The following is a 19,173-nucleotide window of genomic DNA, read 5'->3' as shown; positions in this document are numbered from 1 at the left end:
CCAGTTGGGTCACACCAAAGCCTTGTATAATTGCAGCAAGATATTTCTGCTCCTGTACTCAACCTCTTGCCATGAAGGCCAATATACCCTTTGTCGTTTTTACTGTCTGCTGCATGTGCTTGCATATTTTGCATGACTGGTGTCCAAGTCTTGTTGTACCTTTCCCTATCTCCTATCGCCATTTAGATAGTCTGCCTTCCTGTTTTTGCTACCAAAATGGATAACCTTCTATTTGTCCAGATATACTTTATCTGGCATGCATTTGCCTTCTCGCTCAACTTGTTGAAATCATACTGAAGTGTCTTCATCCTCCTTTCTGCTCACCCTCCCATTCAGTTTTGGCGTTTGTAAACTTGGAGAGATTGTATTTAGTTCTATATCATTTATCATTCATATGTATTGTGATTAGTTGGGATGCAAGTACTGATTCCTTGCAGTTTCTCAGTAGTCACTGCCAGCCAGTTAGAAAAAGACCTGTTTATTACTATTTGTTTCTATCTGCTAACCGGTTCTTTTATCCATTTCAGCATGCTACCACCAGTCCCACACACTTTGATCCTACATGCTAATCAAAAGCCTTATGAAAGTCCAAATATACTTCATCCATTGGCTTCCCTTCATTAATTCTCTCAAAACTCCAGTAAACTTGTCAAGAATGATTTCCCTATCCTAAATCCATGGTGACTTTGTCCGATCACTGTTTTCCAAGAACTTCAGTTTATATCTTTTATAACTAATTCTAGTATTTTCTCCAAGTACTAGGCACAGTGGCTCAGTGGTTAGCACTGCTGCCTCACAGCACCGGAGTCCCGGGTTCGATTCCTGCCTCTTGTGACTGTTTGTTTGTGTGGAGTTTGCACATTCTCCCCATGTCTGCATAAATTTCCTCAGGGTGCCCCGGTTTCCTCCCGAGGTCTTTAGATTAGATTGGATTAGATTAGATTCCCCACAGTGTGGAAACAGCCATTCGGCCCAACAAGTCCACACCAACTCTCCGAAGAGCAACCCACGCCCCCCCCCCCCCCCCCCACCCCCCCACCCCCCCCCCCCCCACCCCCCCACCCCCTCACCCCCTCTGACTAATGCACTGAACACTGTGAACTGGCCATGCTAAATTGCCTATAGTGTTAGGTGCATTAGTCAGAGGGAAATGGGTCTGGATGGTTTGCTCTTCGGACGGTTGGTGTGGACTGGTTGGGCCAAAGGGCCTGTTTCCACACTGTAGAGAATCTAATCTAATGTCAGGCTAATGGGTTTATAATTTGCTGTTTTCTCTTGACTGCCTTTAAAAAAAAAATAGTGGGGTTACATTAGCTATGCGTAGGAACTGTTCCAGAATCTACAAAATTGTGAAACATCCACTATTTCTAGGGTCACTTCCTTAAGTACTCTGAGATGTAGATTATCAAGCCCTAGGGATTTAGCATTCATTGATTTACACACAATTAATCAATCTTTTTCTCCTTTTTTTTCAATGCTTTGACAATAATAATTCATATTTTAATTTTTCACTTCCCTGATATCCATTTTCAGAACCTTCTTTTGATGACAAAATTGGCATTTGGTGGAGATGGAACACAATATTTAGCAAAACAAGCTGTAGGTTGTTTGACCCAACTGTCTGTCTATCTACAAAGAAGACTAAACTTCCACAGGGATCCCAGCTTCTTTTCTGCAAAACAAGGTAAGGTGAACTACTTATTTCAACTTAATTATTGGGGGAGAGAGAGTGGAAGGAGCTCTAGTGGCTGGGAAATCTTGGGGGGGGGGGGGGGGAGAAAAGGAGCGAAAGGAAATGCAGATGCAGTGGACACAGTGGACTGAATGACTTCCTCCTTGCCATAACACTTTTGTGGTTCTGAAATGTTACCCATAATTTCTTGAAATCCACCTCCCATGTTGAGAATCTAACTAGCTATTGAGCAGGAATCTGTGAATGTTTGTATGAAGATACAAACAGAAGAATTTGGAGGATTCTGCCATTCAGTAACATGTCTAATCTCATTGAGAAATGTGAGAAACAAATTCTGCCTATTTCTGTCATAAATGGGTAGTCATTACTCTGAACCAGTAGCCTCTCATTCTACATTGTTCCACAACAGGAAAATCCATTCCATGTGGACTCGAAAGATCACATACATTTCCATTAAGCTACCACTCACTGTTCCAGTTGATGCAAACTTAACCTGTTCAATCCTTTCTCATAATGCAAACCTACCAGATGTTAATGTAGCAGTCCTTCACTGAACTACTTCCAATGTATTTGCATCATTCCTTAAATAAGCTGACCAAAACTGCACAGAGATGTGGTCTCACCAGTGCCCTGTATAACTGAAGAATAATATGACCACTTGACGTAATCAATTCCACTAACAAAAACAAAAATAGTCCATTAGCTTTCCTAATTACATACTGTATCTGCATATACTCCATTTTTGCTCCCTCATGTAACCCATCTATATCTCCTTGTATCTTCTTCAGGTCTAGTTCACAACTTACTTTTCTACCTTTGTCCTCAAAATGTGGCAGCCATATTTTTAGTTCCTTCATCCAAGTCTTGTCAGATTACTTGTAAAAGTTGAGGACCCAGCACTGATCCCTGTGGCACAATATCTGGTCTATAGCCTTACAGTGAATTGTGCTTCAGCTGTAGATCCAGGGGATAACGCTTTCCTTTGTCATCATCTTGACCTTAAATCACTGCAAAATCACCTTTGGATTTTCCTTCATTTTACTGTAAAGTGAAGACCATTGCAATATCTCTGTTTAGTTCATTTGTTAACTTCTTATTTTTATTATTAAGTTAACAGATCCAATGTTCAGTTTTATATCTCTTCATTTTTGAATTATATAGAAACACTGTTTACTTTTTCTTACATTCATTTGCAGATCTAAAAACTACAAGCAAATACCTCATTCCTCAGTTACATCAGGGTTCTAATACATGTCTGCTTATTCTTATCTTTGACAGTTAAGAGTGATTAATTAATTAATTGGCTTTCAGCTAGATAATTGAATCTACTTCAGGCAAGCATGATGATGATGATGATATTTAGTATAGAATGGGACCATCAAGAAGATCCAGAAAGTGCAAATTCGATTTGTCTGAGAAGGAACAATTATGAGTCCTAATTTAAGCTCTCGCTCTGAATTTCAAATAGTTATATCAGAGGGAACATTTGTATGGTTAAGTAAGAATAGAATTGAGAGAGAATTTATCTTTTACAAATACATGGCTAGTCCTTAATTAATCCAAGATATAATTTTATAAATGTTATTATATAAGTGTGAACATGTAATCCCTATGTTAGGTTAGCATTCAGAAATTGATTTGTAAATTTGTTTTTGCTTTCTACCCCCCCCCAGATTTACTTTCACAGCAGTCTTCTGTGGCCTATTCTCAGGAAACAAGGGGGACACACATTTCCCAAAATCCCTCTTTTAGAAGTACCAGTCCGAGACCATCTGTCATTGGACGAACTGTTCAGCGTCCCAGAGGAGATGGCCAAGATGGTGATGCAGTATCGTCAAGGTAAGTGAGATCCTGCTTGGACATACTACCTAGAACAGTTTTCATGGAAATTTCTTCAACAAATGTAACTTGGTTCTGTTAATATGCAATGCCTAGTGTATGCTTGCACTTTTTTCTAGGGCTTATATTTGTTTGGAATGCACAGCACTTAATTTTATTGGAGTCTCAGGAAATTTAATTCAGAATTTCCTAATTAATATGCCAGATCTTCGTTAGAAAATGAAAATTTCTGCATTGTCTTCAACTGGACCTGCATTAAACCAGAAAATAACGGAAATGTAGACAGAGAATCTAAGTTATCACTTCAGAGCCTTCCATAAGTTCGTGGAGGATCTGCATCTGAATCTTTTCTCTGCTGGTTGTGGAAAGACATGCTGAATAGTTCTATTGAGTTATTAGTTTCCATTTCTACACTTTCCAACACGTTTTCACCTTTGTTTGATGAAGCGTTGAAGATTACATCTATCTTGAATATCCATTACTACTTGTATGAAGTTTGTTAATGAGCATGCTCTTCATTACTGAGTTGAATTCAAAGCTTTTTCATGTTTGAACATTTCAAACTCGCATTGTATAGTATTTAAACAGAGGCTGTTTTAATTTTTCATTGTAATTTCCAGTGATGATGGAAAGAGAGTGATGTCTACATTCCTTGAAATGTGAAGAAAATTAATTACAGAAAGTTTTGAAATCTAGAGCTAACCTCATTGATTTATGATCTTGTGTGAAAGGAAAAAATGTGTTTTTTAATGTTTGGGTTAGCATTGGAAAAGTAAGCAGTTCATTCAACTCACCAGTTTACACTCCAGTCCAGGTCCAAGTGACAGCTTGCAAAATTGGTAAAGGGCTGTAGATTTAAACACTACCAGGACATATATCTTGAAACGAGACACAGGAAGAGTAGATTGATCTATAAATTGTGAGATGACTTTAAAAAGAAAAATGAGAAACTAAATTGGATATTAACAAAAAGATTGAGTATAAGTCTGTAGAGGCTTAATGCTGCTGTATCATCCCATCTGCAATTGTCACCCGATTGTGAGGTAGTTTGAAAATAAATGATGAGCAAAGTTTTAGATTCAGGATATCAGGAATTTAAGTTACATGACAAGGTTAACAGAATGGATTTTCTTTTTGAAATAGAACTTAGTGGCCCAATTTAACTTTTCAATGTCATCAAGATTAATTTGCCACTTTGTTTTAATGCCAGGCTATGCTGAGTTAAGAGTGCGAAGCGAAATTCGTTGGAACATTTTGTTCCCCAACGCTGTGCAGCACTGTTACACAAATTACTCTTTATCCATGGTTAAGGGAGGAACTGTGTCAGACAAGTTGAAATCCGAACAAAATTTTGCCATTATATCATCATCTTTATTTTATCCGAACGTTGTTGGTAGCTGCCATTTGATAGTTGTCAGGGTACCCCTCATTGGAAATTACATTATGCAATGGTCTTTCCACTCTTAGAACTAGCCTTGGCTGATTGGATGGAGGTTTTCCAAAGATGGATGCAAAATCATTAGAAAGCTCACTCTGGTTGGCAGTCTCTATCCTACAGACCACAATACAACGGGTGTGAAATTGAAGTTGAGATTATCAGGTATTTGGGGTGCAGGATAGCGAATTTAGCTGGCATTTTTACTCACATTCACTAGCTCAGAGTGTTTCAAAGAAATTCACAGCCAATGAAGTACTTATAAAGTGTAGTCACTGTTGTGACTGAAGAAATGTGGCAGCTAACTGGCACTCACATTCCACAGACAGCGATGTTGTCAAGTTTATAAGTAAGTAAACTGAGAGGTGAACATTGATCGGGACACTGGGGAGAATTAGCTTGTTTTTCTTTGAAATAATATCATGTAATCTTTTAGCCTATTCAAGAGGGCAGATGGGTCTCAATTTGGCATTTGGGAAGAATGGAGTTAGCATTTCTGGAATGAGTAGCAAAGTAGTTGGCCAAGTTCCCTTTGTCTTGCTTCTTATGAACAAGATACCTGGGCAATTTTCCTGAAAGTTGGGCAGATGTCAGTGTTGTAATTGTTCTGGAACAACTCACTCTGGGACGGGTGTGTATATCTATAATGGGTAGAATATGTTTGTTGTGAATATGGTTATGTAATTTGGTTAATAATTTAATAAGATCACAGTTCTGGAGCAAGCTAAAATGCCATTTGACAAGTTGTGAAGTGTCCATTTTAAAGAGAAATTTAAAGTGGGTGCTGTAATATGTTAATACTAATTCTGTATTGTGGCCCTTTACACAAAATTGCAGTGGAAATATCTCAGAAGTAAAGATTGATTGTTAATTTTGGTTCATTTAATAAGGCGAGTAGAATCAATTCTGTGCCTTTAATGTTAACATCTTTCTTCATTTGGGAAGAGGTTACAGGCAACTGCTTTGTTAGGAAAAGCTGTATACCTGTTTATTTAGTTCTTTGCGATAATGGAATGTAAGAGATTGATCAATAGCAGAGAAGTGCTATCTCTGAAGAAGAATTGACATTTTCTTTCCTGCTTTGATACAAAGTTACAGCCCAGAAGCATTTTTTGAGAGTAAATGAGGGATGGAAGTGGATTTGCTATTATAGCACTTCATTTCTCTCATATTAATAGTCTGTTTTGTCAATCGTTATGTCATGGCTGTAGACATTTAGCCAACACCCATTTTAAAAAGTTGAACGCAGATATGTGCTGTCCTCAGATGCCAAAGCTAGCTTTGATTTTACTCTTAGCTGTTGGATGTTTCATTGCTCTGTGTATACTGGTGAAACTATTTTGCGATTTTTGAGAAGATTTGTAGCTCAGGTTGAGGTTCAGGTTGTAAGTTTGCTTGGTGAGGTGGAAGGCTGTTCTCAGACGTTTCTTCACCATGCTAGGTAACATCATCAGTGAGCCTCCGGTGAAGCACTGGTGTTCTGTCTCGCTTTCAGTTTGTGTCTTGGTCTGTTAAGGTGAATGATATCATTAACGGTCTTTTTCTCAGAGGATGGTAAATAGGGTCCAAATCAATGTGTTTATTGGTGGAGTTCCAGTTTGAATACCGGGCCTCTAGGAATTCCCATGCATGTCTCTGTTTATCTTATCCTAGGATGGATGTGTTGTCCCAGTTGCAATAGTGTCCTTCTTCGTCTGTATGTGAGGATATTAGTGATACTGGGTTATATATTTTGGTGGCTAGTTGGTGTTCATGTTTCCTGGTGGTTAGTTTACTGCATGTCTGTCCAATGTAGTGTTTGCTACAGTCCTTGCATGGTAATTTGTAAATTGTTGGTATAGGATCCTTTAGGTTCATCAGTAGCTCTTTCAATGTGTTGGTAAGTTTGTGGGCTACCATGATTCCAAGGGATCAGAGTAGTCTGGTAGTCATCTCCGAGATGTCTTTGGTGTATGGTAGTGTGGCTAGAGTTTCTGGGCGTGTTGTGTCTACATTCCTGATGAAGAGCTTCTGCTCGAAATGTCGACTCTCCTGCTCCTTGGATGCTGCCTGATCAGCTGTGCTTTTCCAGCACCACACCTTTTAACTCTAATCTTCACCATCTGCAGTCCTCCAACAAATATTTGAGTTCAAGTTGAAAATACCTGCTTTGGAGGAAGTGCCATAATTTATTTTCTTAATAAACACAAACAAGCAGAGTTGAAGATAATGATTGAGTTTGTTTTGTGGATTTACCATTAAACACACAATTTTAAACTGCCTGAATCCCAGTTGAGATGATGATCTTTGATTACATTATTGGTTTCCCATCACAGCTAATTGTGAAAACTAGAAATAGAAATCTTTCTTTCACTGTTTTTCCTGCACTTGATTTGACATTGAATTTGTTGTTTTTTAACTTGCATTTGTTCTCAATCTTTCCAATTATTTCACAATTCTTTCACATGTTTCAAGAGAAACACTTTTGTTTTGCTTTGTTCACTGAGGTTGCAGAAGCCCCATTTCCCTCACTTCATTGTTACCAGCTTGAACTTTACCAGCTTGAACTTTGTTACTTTGTGGGTACAATTACTTGAACCAAAGGATACAAGAGCAAGTCCAGCTAAAGCAAATCTCATTAAATGTTTCTTCTGGAAAGCTAAAACTAAGTCTAATTCCTTGGAAAACACTTCAATTTAGTGATGTTATGCTAGTTGGACTGTAACTTTAGTTTTGACAGGATATAGGTTTTTGACTTCCTCGTACACAAACTATACTACATGTTTTGGGCTAGTAATTGTCTTTGCTGTTCACAAAAGATCTTCTCTTTTCCCTTTTGATGATGTTTGCACCCGTGATCTCATGGAATTTCAAATCGTTGAAGCCCAGTTCGCCTGGTGTTGTAATGAAATCTAGGAGATCTTTAGCAACATAGGAATAGGAGTAGGCCATTTGGCCATCCGAGTCCCTTCTACTATTCAATAAGATCATGGTTTTTCTGGTTATGGTGTCCGCTCCACTTTTCTGTCTCTTGCTTGCCCCTATCCCTGCAATGACCCATGACTTCATTGTCTAGCAAAAATCTATGTAATTCAACCTTGAATAAATTTCAGACATAACTTGCACTCTTTTGGGGAAGAGAACAACTGTCTGAAAGAAAGAAAAAAACCTGTCTTAAAAATGAGACCTTGTTCTTAAATTTGTCCCCGAGTTATAGTCTTCCTTCACAAGGGAAACCTATCTTGATGTTGTCTCACCAGTGCTCTGCACAGCTACAGTAAAATTTTTCTACTCTCCTATATTCCTTCCCCTTGCAGTAAACCCTAATACTCCATTTCCTTCCTAATTATTAGTTAGGCCTAATTATTAGCACTCTAACTTTCAGGAACATGTGAATGTCCGCAAATCCCCACCAATCCTGAGTCCTGAAGTCTTTTTCCATTTAGATAATGTATTGCGTTTCTATTCTTGATTTTAAAAAAAAAAAGACAATTCACATTTACCGGCCTGTTAGGCCATCTGTCAAACATTTGCCTATTTACGCAACCACTCATTCAACCAATCTCTTTCCAGGCTCTCTCTCAGTCTTGACAATTTCCTTTCCTACCAATCTTGTCATCAGCAAACCCAGCAAACTGGGTCCCATATCCAAATCATTGATATAGATTGGAAATATTTAAAGACTCCATACTGATCTCTGCAGTCACTCAGAGTCATAGAGTGATATAGCATGGAAACAGACCCTTCAGTCCAACATGTCCATGCTGACCATGTTTCCAAACTAAACTTGTCCCACCTGCCTGCTCTTGGTCCAAATCTGTCCTATTCATGATCTTATCCAAATATCTTATTAATTTACCCACATCCACCACTTCTTCAGGAAGTTTATTCCACACGTGAACATCCTCTGTAAAATGATTTTCTAGATTAGATTTTAGATTACATTACAGTGTGAAAACAGGCCCTTCGGCCCAACAAGTCCACACCGACCCACCGAAGCGCAACCCACCCATACCCTACATTTACCCCTTACCTAACACTACGGGCAATTTAGCATGGCCAATTCACCTAACCTGCACATCGTGCCACCCACTACTGTTGTCTCACCTTAAATATGTGACCCCCCGGACTTTTAATCCCCCGTCCTAGTGAAAAGACAACTACTAGTAACTCTATGTATACCCCTCATCATTTTCTAAACTTCCAAAGATCCCCTCTCAACCTCCTACACTCTAGAGTAAAATTTCCCAGCCTAACCAGCTTTTCTTTATAATTGAAATCACTCCACTAGTTACAACTTGCCAGCCCGAAAATGTCCTGTTTTGTTAGCCTGGATAATGGATTGGTAAGCTAATATATTTGGAGTGTATGTTACCAGTGCCAAGATAGCTACCAACGCTAACACATGTGCAAATAACAATGGTGACATGCAACAGCCTAACCATTTCCCTCATAACACAGCCTGTTGGCCGCCCTCCTGTACCATTCGCTGTTCTGCTATTGGCCATCCCACCTCCCTGCTGCTGGTTGCCATATCCCTGTTGCCTTGCTGCTGGTTTCTGCCTTGCTGTTATTCCCTGTTTCTGGGGCTACCCCACCTACTTCCCTTGCTGCATGGTTTGCCACTTACATTCAAGATGTGTGACGCTTAGTGTACTTTCTGAACATAGCTGAGAGTCAAGAGTTTCTGATGTATTGCAGGAACACATCTTGCATTGTAGCTTTTATGTACAGTGAATTTTAAAGCTATGTTTTGTGTGGTCACTGCCACCTAGTGGTATTGTTAGCAATAAATGCAACCCAATATGTTACATCCTACAACATGTACTTTTAACTTGTACAGCAACTTTTGACATAGTACTTTATCAGATTTCTTTTGGAAATTCAGGTCGCATCTACTAATACCCACTTTGAATGTTACTTTGTCAAAAAAGTTATGCAATTGGTGATTTACAGTCTAATCATCCTTACCTGTTGTCTATTGAAGGATTGGTGAGTGAAAGTAATTGGATGCTTCAAATATATTTTATGTTTCTAAATACTCTTTGTATATTTTAGTGCAAGCAGTTCTCAGAGGTTTACTAACTCTGGAAGTCCACTGTCTAACCATTCAATTGTCGACTTGGCCAACTTGGAGCTGCCTGAGATGGAAAGTGAGGAATCCTTGGAGCTTCAGTTCCAGCAGCTTACTCTTCCACAGTTCTGTGTGGCTGTACTGGAACATGGTGTGCCACTGCTCAGAACAGGTAATGAATCTTGTGGAAATTTGTCTTCTAAGTAACGTTTTTATTTGTTCATGACTAAGCCAGCATTTATTGCCGTCGAGAAGATGGCGGTGAGCTGTTTTCTTGAACAAGTGCAGTTCCTGGTATGTAGGGATATTTACACTGTATAGTGTGATCTGGAGGAAGCTTCAGGGTTTGACCAATGACAGTTAAGGAACAGGAAATAGTTCCAAGCCAGGATACTGAGTGATTTGAAGGGGAGCATGTAAGTGATTGTGTTCCCATGTATCTCTTGCTCTTGTCCTTCTGGACATATCACATGGCCCAAGTCAAAAGTGTTGCAAGTTCAGCCTCGTAAGTTTACGTTTGGAATGCATGATCAGGGAGATAGAGAGCAACTGCCTCAGTATGTTTTTAAAGGTGAACTATATTTTCAGGATTTTGTATTGTATTACTGAGCAGGTAAGCAAGGAAGTGCCATGGATGGTGACATTTGCAGATGAAGTTAAAGCTATGTGTTGGGAATGAGGCGTGATGGAGTACCTGGCAGAAAGCCCTGGGTGACTGGGATATGAAAAGCAGTAGACCAAAAACGGATCATAGACTGTAAGTTTGAGTCTGGAAAAGAGGATCAGAGTGAAAATGAAAGATTACATGTGAGATTGGAGGCAGTTTAATATTTTCAAGGACCTGGGATCAGTGCTGGCAGAAGTATCAAATGGACATTAAGTAATTAGAAGATCTGGTTCAAGTAATTGGAAGAAGTGAAGTAGTGCTGTTTTAAAAAAAAATCGGAAAATTAAAGAATCTACAGATTGTTCTGAGACTTGCTTTGATGTATAGTTCAGAAACTTGAGGAATATTAAGAATGGAAGAATAGTGAATGGATGCCACTGAGGTATGGATGATAGATATGTGAGAAAATCAGGAAGGATAAAATCAGGAAACAGTAAATCATGTGGTTATTGAAGATTTTGTGAGCATTAATGAGAACAAAGAGTTTTGGTACAGAGAGAGTGAGTGAGAGACTGACAGACAAATATAGAGAGAGACACGCAAGACAGAGATAAAGACACAGACCGTGAGACAGACAGAGAGCGAGACACAGAGAGAGAGAGACACAATGAGACAGTGAGAGAGAGAGAGACACCGAGACGGAGACAGACAGAGACAGTGAGAGAGAGAGAGAGAGGCAGAAAGACAATCAGAGAGACGGACACACAGTGAGATAGAGAGAGAGACATACACACAGGTGAGAGAGAGAAACATACACACACAGGTGAGAGAGAGAGAGAGAGAGAGACAGACAGACAGACAAACAGAGAGACAAATAGAGACTGACAGAGAGAGAGAGAGAGATACACAGAGAGGGACACACACACACTGTGTGTGATAGACAGAGCGAGACAGACAGAAAAAGACAGACCGACAGATATGGATGATAGATATGTGAGAAAATCAGGAAGGATAAAATCAGGAAACAGCAAATCATGCGGTTATTGAAGATTTTAGTAGAATGATGAGAGAGAGAGAGAGCGAGCGAGCGACAGAGACAGATAGACAGAGAGAGACACACACAGTGAGAGAGAGAGAGAGACAGTGAGAGAGATGGATAGACAGATTAGACAGACAGAGCGAGAGACAGACACAGTGAGTCAGTGAGAGAGCGAGACACGAGAGAGACAGACAGGCAGAGGCAGAGAGAGAAAGACTGTGTGTGTGTGTGTGTGTGAGAGAGACTGACAGAGAGAGAGAGAGTGAGAGAGAGAGACTGACACACAGAGAGAGAGAGAGAGAGAGACTGACACACAGAGAGAGAGAGAGAGACAGAGAGAGACAGACAGACAGACGGTGTGAACGAGAGAAAGAGACAGACAGAGAGACACACAGTGAGACAGTGTGAGAGAGAGAGAGGGGCACAGAGGGAGAGACAGACAGACCGATACAGAGTGTTAGTGAGAGACAGGCAGAGAGAGAGAGACAGACAGTGTGAGCGAGAGAGAGACTGACAGGCAGAGAGAGACAGAGAGTGAGACAATGAAAGAGAGAGAGAGAGACAGACAGACAGACAGACCATGTGAGTGAGAGAGACCGAGACAGTGTGTGAGAGACAGAGAGAGAGAGACCGGCAGAGAGAGAGAGCGAGACAGTGAAAGAGAAAGGCAGTGAAACATACAGAGACAAACAGTGTGAGCGAGAGAGAGACAGACCAGAGACACGCAGTGAGAGAGAGGCAGGCAGATAGACTGAGTGAGACAGTGTGTGTGAGAGAGAGACAGAAATAGAGACAGACTGTGTGAGAGAGACAGAGACAATGTGTGTGAGAGAGAGAGCGTGTCAGAAAGAGAGACAGGCAGACAGAAAGCGAGATAGAGACTGACAGAGAGAGAGACAGGCGGAGAGAGAGAGAGAGAGACAGACACAGAGAAAGAGAGAGACAGACAGACAGAGAGAGAGACAAAGAGCAAGACAGACAGAAAAAGACAGACCGACAGATATGGATGATAGATATGTGAGAAAATCAGGAAAGATAAAATCAGGAAACAGCAAATCATGCGGCTATTGAAGATTTTAGTAGCATTGATGAGAGTAAAGATTTTGGTATAGAGAGAGAAACATACACTGTGAGAGAGGGAGATAGACAGACGGAGAGAGAGCGCGACACAGTGAAACAGAGAGAGATACACAGTGAGAGTGTGAGGGAGACAGAGAGCGAGAGAGAGAGCGAGAGAGAGAGACACAGTGAGAGAGAGAGAAAGAGACAGACAGAGAGAGAGAGAAAGAGTGAGACTGACATACAGAGAGAGAGAGACAGATAGAAAGACAGAGAGAGAGAGAGAGAGAGACAGACAGACACAGAAAGAGAGAGAGAGAGACCGTGAGAGAGAGAGACAGATGGGGCGCGACAGAGAGAGAGAGAGACAGTGTGAGTGAGAGACACCTAATGAGAGAGAGAGAGAGAGAGAGACAGTGAGTGAGGGAGAGAGACAGGCAGACTGACAGACAGAACGAGACAGTGAAAGAGAAAGACTGTGAAACATACAGAGACAGACAGACCGTGTGAGCGAGAGAGAGACAGACCAGAGACATGCAGTGAGACAGTGAGGGAGACACTGACAGACAGACAGAGAGTGAGACAGAGACAGTGAGTGAGAGTGACAATGTGAGTGAGAGAGACAGAGACAGTGTGAGTGAGAGACAGTGAGAGAGAGAGAGAGAGAGACACACAGTGAGAGAGAGAGAGATTCAGACAGAGACAGCCAGAGAGAGACCGAGGGAGAGAGACAGGCAGACAGAGAGAGCAAGACAGTGAAAGAGAAAGACAGTGAAACATACAGAGACAGACAGACAGACAGTGTGAGCGAGAGAGAGACAGACCAGAGACACGCAGTGAGACAGTGAGGGAGAGACTGACAGAGGGAGACACTGACAGACCGATAGAGAGTGAGACAGAGACAGTGAGTGAGAGTGACAGTGTGAGTGAGAGACAGACAGAAAGAGAGACAGAGACAGTGTGTGTGAGAGAGAGAGAGACAGAGATTGTGTGTGTGTGTGAGAGAGAGACAGAAAGAGAGACATAGACAGTGTGAGAGAGCGAGAGACAGAAAGAGACAGAGACTGTAAGAGAGGGAGAGAAAGAGAGACAGACTGTGTGAGAGAGAGAGATAGAGACAGAGACTGTGTGAGAGGGGGAGAGACAACGAGACACAGAGACTGTGTGTGTGAGAGAGACAGAAAGAGAGGCAGTGTGAGAGAGAGACAGAGACATTGTGTGAGACAGAGAGAGAGAAACAGGCAGACAGAGAGCGTGTGATAGAGACTGACAGGCAGAGAAAGAGAGAGAGACAGACAGACAGAGACCGAGAGAGTGAGAGAGACACACCGTGAGACAGGGAGAGAGAGACAGACACAAACACACACACACACACACACACACACACACACACACACACACAGTGTGAGAGAGAGAGACAGGCAGACAGAGAGTGAGACAGACAGTGTGAGAGAGTGAGACACAGAGACTGTGTGTGTGATAGAGAGAGACAGAAAGAGAGACCGAGATTGAGACAGTGTGAGAAAGACAGACAGGCAGATAGACAAACAGAGAGCGCGACAGAGAGAGAGAGACAGACACAGACAGTGTGAGTGAGAGACAGATAGAGACATAGTGAGACAGTGAGAGAGAGAGAGAGACTGACAGACAGAGAGAGCGAGACAGTGAAAGAGAAAGATAGTGAAACATAAGAGACAGACATGCAGTGTGAGCGAGAGAGAGACAGACCAGAGACACACAGTAAGACAGAGACGGAGATAGAGAGACAGAGACAGACAGACAGAGCGAGACAGAAAGAGACAGAGACAGTGTGAGAGAGGCACAGAGTGGCTACACGTGCTATCGTAAGGACAGACTGACGGGCAGAGGGGGTGGGGTGGCCATGTTGGTAAGGGATGATATTCAGTCCCTTGGGCGGGGGGACCTAGAATCATGGGATGTAGAGTCAGTGTGGATAGAGTTGAGAAATACGAAGGGTAAAAAGACCCTCTTGGGAGTTATCTACAGGCCCCCAAACAGTAGTCTGGATGTCGGATATAAGTTAAATCAGGAGCTGAAATTGGCCTGTTGCAAAGATGTTACTACAGTTGTTATGGGGGATTTCAACATGCAGGTAGACTGGGAGAATCAGGATGGTATTGGACTTCAAGAAAGAGACTTTGTGGAGAGCCTCCGAGATTGATTCTTAGAACAGCTGGTGCTGGAGCCGACTAGGGAGAAGACAATTCTGGATCTGGTATTGTGCAACGAACCAGAATTGGTCAGGGACCTCAAAATGAAGGAGCCATTGGGAAGTAGTGACCATAATACAATAAGCTTCAATCTGCAATTTGAAAGGGAGAGGGTACAATCAGTAGTGACAATATTTCAGTTGAATAAAGGGAACTATGGAGCTATGAGGGAGGAGCTGGCCAAAGGTCAATGGTGCAATACCTTAGCAGGGATGACAGTGGAGGAACAATGGCGGATATTTCTGAGTATAATGCAGAAGTTGCAGGATCAGTTCATTCCAAAGAGGAAGAAAGATCCTAGGAGGAGGCATGGGTGGCCGTGGCTGACGAGGGAAGTTAGGAAACATATAAAGTTAAAAGAGAAAAGTATAACATAGCAAAGATAAGTGGGAAAACAAAGCTTTTAAAGAACAACAGAGGATTACTAAGAAGGAAATATGCAGAGAAAAAATGAGGTACAAAGGTAAACTGGCCAATAATATAAAGGAGGATAGTAAAAGTTTTTTTAGGTATGTGAAAGGCAAAAAAATGGTGAAGACTAAAATTGGGCCCTTGAAGACAGAAACAGGGGAATATATTATGGGGAACAAAGAAATGGCAGAAGAATTGAATTGGTACTTCAGATCTGTGTTCACTGGGGAAGACACAAGCAATCTCCCTGAGGTAACAATGGCTGAAGGACCTGTACTTAAGGGAATTTATATTTGCCAGGAATTGGTGTTGGAGAGACTGTTAGGTCTGAAGGTTGCTAAGTCCCCGGGGCCTGATTGTCTACTTCCCAGGGTACTGAAGGAGGTGGCTCGAGAAATTGTGGATGCGTTGGTGATTATTTTCCAGAGTTTGATAGATCCGGGATCAGTTCCTGAGGATTGGAGGGTGGCTAATTTTTTAAGAAAGGTGGGAGAGAGAAAGCAGGAAATTATAGACCAGTTAGTCTGACCTCAGTTTTGGGAAAGATGCTGGAGTCAATGATAAAAGATGAAATTAGGACACATCTGGATAGTAGTAACAGGATAGGTCAGAGTCAGCATGGGTTTATGAAAGGAAATAATGCTTGACTAATCTTCTGGAAGTTTTTGAGGATGTAACTCTGAAGATGGACGAGGGAGATCCAGTAGATGTAGTATACCTGGACTTTCAGAAAGCTTTTGATAAAGTCCCACATAGGAGGTTAGTGAGGAAAATTAGGGCGCATGGTATTGGGGGCAAAGTACTAACTTGGATTGAAAGTTGGTTGGCTGATAGGAAACAAAGAGTAGTGATAAACGGCTCCATTTTGGAATGGTAGGCAGTGACCAGTGGGGTACCGCAGGGATCAGTGCTGGGACCGCAGCTTTTTACAATATATGTTAATGATATAGAAGATGGTAGTAGTAATAACATTAGCAAATTTGCTGATGATATTAAGCTGGGTGGCAGGGTGAAATGTGATGAGGATGTTAGGAGATTACAGGGTGACCTGGACAAGTTAGGTGAGTGGTCAGATGCATGGCAGATGCAGTTTAATGTGGTTATCCACTTTGATGGCAAGAACAGGAAGGCAGATTACTACCTAAATGGAATCAATTTAGGTAAAGGGGCAGTGCAGAGAGATCTGGGTGTTCTTGTACACCAGTCAATGAAGGTAAGCATGCAGGTACAGCAGGTAGTGAAGAAGGCTGATAGCATGCTGGCCTTCGTAACAAGAGGTATTGAGTATAGAAGCAAAGAGGTTCTTCTGCAGCTGTATAGGGCCCTGGTGAGACCACACCTGGAGTACTGTGTGCAGTTCTGGTCTCCAAATTTGAGGAAAGACATTCTGGCTATTGAGGGAATGCAGTGTAGGTTCATGAAGTCAATTCCTGGAATGGCGGGATTACCTTATACTCCAAGACTGGAGCGACTGGGCTTGTATACCCTTGAGTTTAGAAGACTGAGAGGGGATCTGATTGAGACATATAAGATTATGAAAGGATTGGATAATATGGAGGCAGGAAACATGTTTCCGCTGATGGGTGAGTGCCGAACCAGAGGACATAGCTTAAAAATACCATTTAGGATAGAGATGAGGAGAGACTTCTTCACCCAGAGAGTGGTGGCTGTGTGGAATGCTCTGCCACAGGGGGCAGTGGAGGCCCAGTCTCTGGATTCATTTAAGAAAGAGTTGGATAGAGCTCTCAAAGATAGTGGAATCAAGGGTTATGGAGATCAGGCAGGAATGGGATACTGATTAAGGATGATCAGTCATGATCATATTGAATGGTGGTGCAGGCTCGAAGGGCAGAATGGCCTACTCCTGCACCTATTGGTGTGTGTGTGTGTGTGTGTGTGTGTGTGTGTGGTGTGTGTGTGTGTGTGTGTGTGTCAGAAAGAGTCAGACTGTGAGAGATAGAGAGACAGAAAGAGACACAGTGTATGTGAGAGAGAGACAGAGACAGATAGAGAGAGAGATTGAGACAGAGACAATGAGTGAGAGTGACAGTGTGAGTGAGAGAGATAGAAAGAGAGACAGTGTGAGAGAGAGACTGACAGGCAGAGAGAGACAGGGAGACAGAGAGATACAGACAGAGACCCTTTTAGAAAGAGAGACAGAGAGATACAGAGAGTGAGACAGAGACCGTGTTAGAAAGGGAGACAGAAAGAGAGGCAGAGACAGTGTGTGAGAGAGAGAGAGAGAGAGACAGAAAGAGAGAGAGAGAGGCAAACAGAGAGAGAGAGACAGAGATATAGACTATGATGGAAAGGGAGACAGAAAGAGAGGCAGAGACAGTGTGTGAGAGTGAGTTACAGAAACAGAGAGAGAGAGAGACAGGCAGACAGAGAGTGAGACAGAGACTGTGAGAGAGCGAGAGACAGAGACTGTGTGTGTGAGAGAGAGAGAGAGAGACAGAAAGAGACAGAGACAGTGAGACAGAGACAGAAAGAGCGACAAAGGCAGAGAAGGTATGTGTGAGAGAGAAAGAGAGAGACAGAGACCGTGTTAGAAAGAGAGACAGAAAGAGGGGCAGTGACAGTGTGTGAGAGAGAGAGGCAGACAGAGAGTGAGACAGAGACAGTGAGAGAGCGAGAGACAGAGACTGTGTGTGTGTGTGTGAGGGAGAGAGGGAGTGTGAGACAGAGACTGTGTGTGTGTATGTGTGTGTGAGAGAGAGAGAGAGACAGAGACTGTGTGAGAGAGAGAAAGAAAGAGAGATAGAGACTGAATGAGAGAGAGAGACAGTGTGTGTGAGAGGGAAAGAGAGACAGAGACAGTGTGAGAGAGAGAGAGACAGAGACAGAAAGAGACAGAGACAGTGAGACAGAGACAGAAAGAGCGACAAAGGCAGAGAAGGTGTGTGTGAGAGAGAAAGAGAGAGACAGAGACCGTGTTAGAAAGAGAGACAGAAAGAGGGGCAGCGACAGTGTGTGAGAGAGAGAGGCAGACAGAGAGTGAGACAGAGACAGTGTGAGAGAGTGAGAGACAGACTGTGTGTGTGTGTGTGTATGTGTGTGTGTGTGTGTGAGAGAGAGAGAGAGACAGAGACTGTGTGAGAGAGAGAAAGAAAGAGAGATAGAGACTGAATGAATGAGAGAGAGAGACAGTGTGTGTGAGAGGGAAAGAGAGACAGAGACAGTGTGAGAGAGAGAGACCGAGATTGAGACCGTGTGAGAGACAGAGAGACAGAAAGAGAGACAGAGACTGTGTGTGTGTGTGTGTGTGTGTGTGTGTGTGTGTGTGTGTGTGTGTGAGACAGAGACAGTGTGTGAGAGAGAGAGACTGGCAGACAGAGAGTGAGACAGAGACAGTGTGAGAAAGTGAGAGACAGAGACTGTGTGTGTGTGTGTGTGTGTGTGTGTGTGTATGTCAGAGACTGTGAGAGAGAAAGAAAGAGAGATAGAGACTGAATGAGAGAGAGAGACAGTGTGTGTGAGAGGGAAAGAGAGACCGTGAGAGAGAGAGACCGAGATTGAGACTGTGTGAGAGAGAGAGACAGAAAGAGACAGAGACAGTGTGAAAGAGAGACCGAGACTGTGTGTGAGAGAACTGAAAGAGAGAGTGTGAGAGAGAGACAGAAGGAGAGACCGAAAGAGAGACCGCGACTGTGTGAGAGAGCGAGAGAGAGAAAGAGAGAGACAGTGAGAGAGAGAGACATACACAGAAAGAGAGACAGAGACCGTGTGAGAGAAAGAGAGACAGAAAGTGAAACAGAGACAGTGTGAGGGAGAGAGAGAGAGACAGTGAGGGAGAGAGAAAGAGA

At 42.3% G+C, this 19,173-nt stretch overlaps 1 protein-coding gene across 4 annotated transcripts in view; it reads left to right on the top strand.

The window, feature by feature from the left end:
• rttn (rotatin) overlaps positions 1-19,173 on the top strand; it is a 218,140-nt gene that overhangs the window by 17,592 nt on the left and 181,375 nt on the right. For all 4 annotated transcript variants that reach the window (XM_087986291.1, XM_087986292.1, XM_087986290.1 and 1 more), the window contains exons 7-9: positions 1,534-1,684; positions 3,367-3,532; positions 10,005-10,192. In XM_087986291.1, the coding sequence (XP_087842417.1) occupies positions 1,534-1,684; positions 3,367-3,532; positions 10,005-10,192 (505 nt within the window). The remainder of the gene's footprint in view (positions 1-1,533; positions 1,685-3,366; positions 3,533-10,004; positions 10,193-19,173) is intronic.

This window comes from Chiloscyllium plagiosum, unplaced genomic scaffold (assembly GCF_037043375.1).
Source record: "Chiloscyllium plagiosum isolate Xiang-an unplaced genomic scaffold, Cpla_swu_hap1 HiC_scaffold_4, whole genome shotgun sequence".
NCBI classification, from domain to species: domain Eukaryota; kingdom Metazoa; phylum Chordata; class Chondrichthyes; order Orectolobiformes; family Hemiscylliidae; genus Chiloscyllium; species Chiloscyllium plagiosum.
This window is presented reverse-complemented; position numbering and strand designations above follow the sequence as displayed.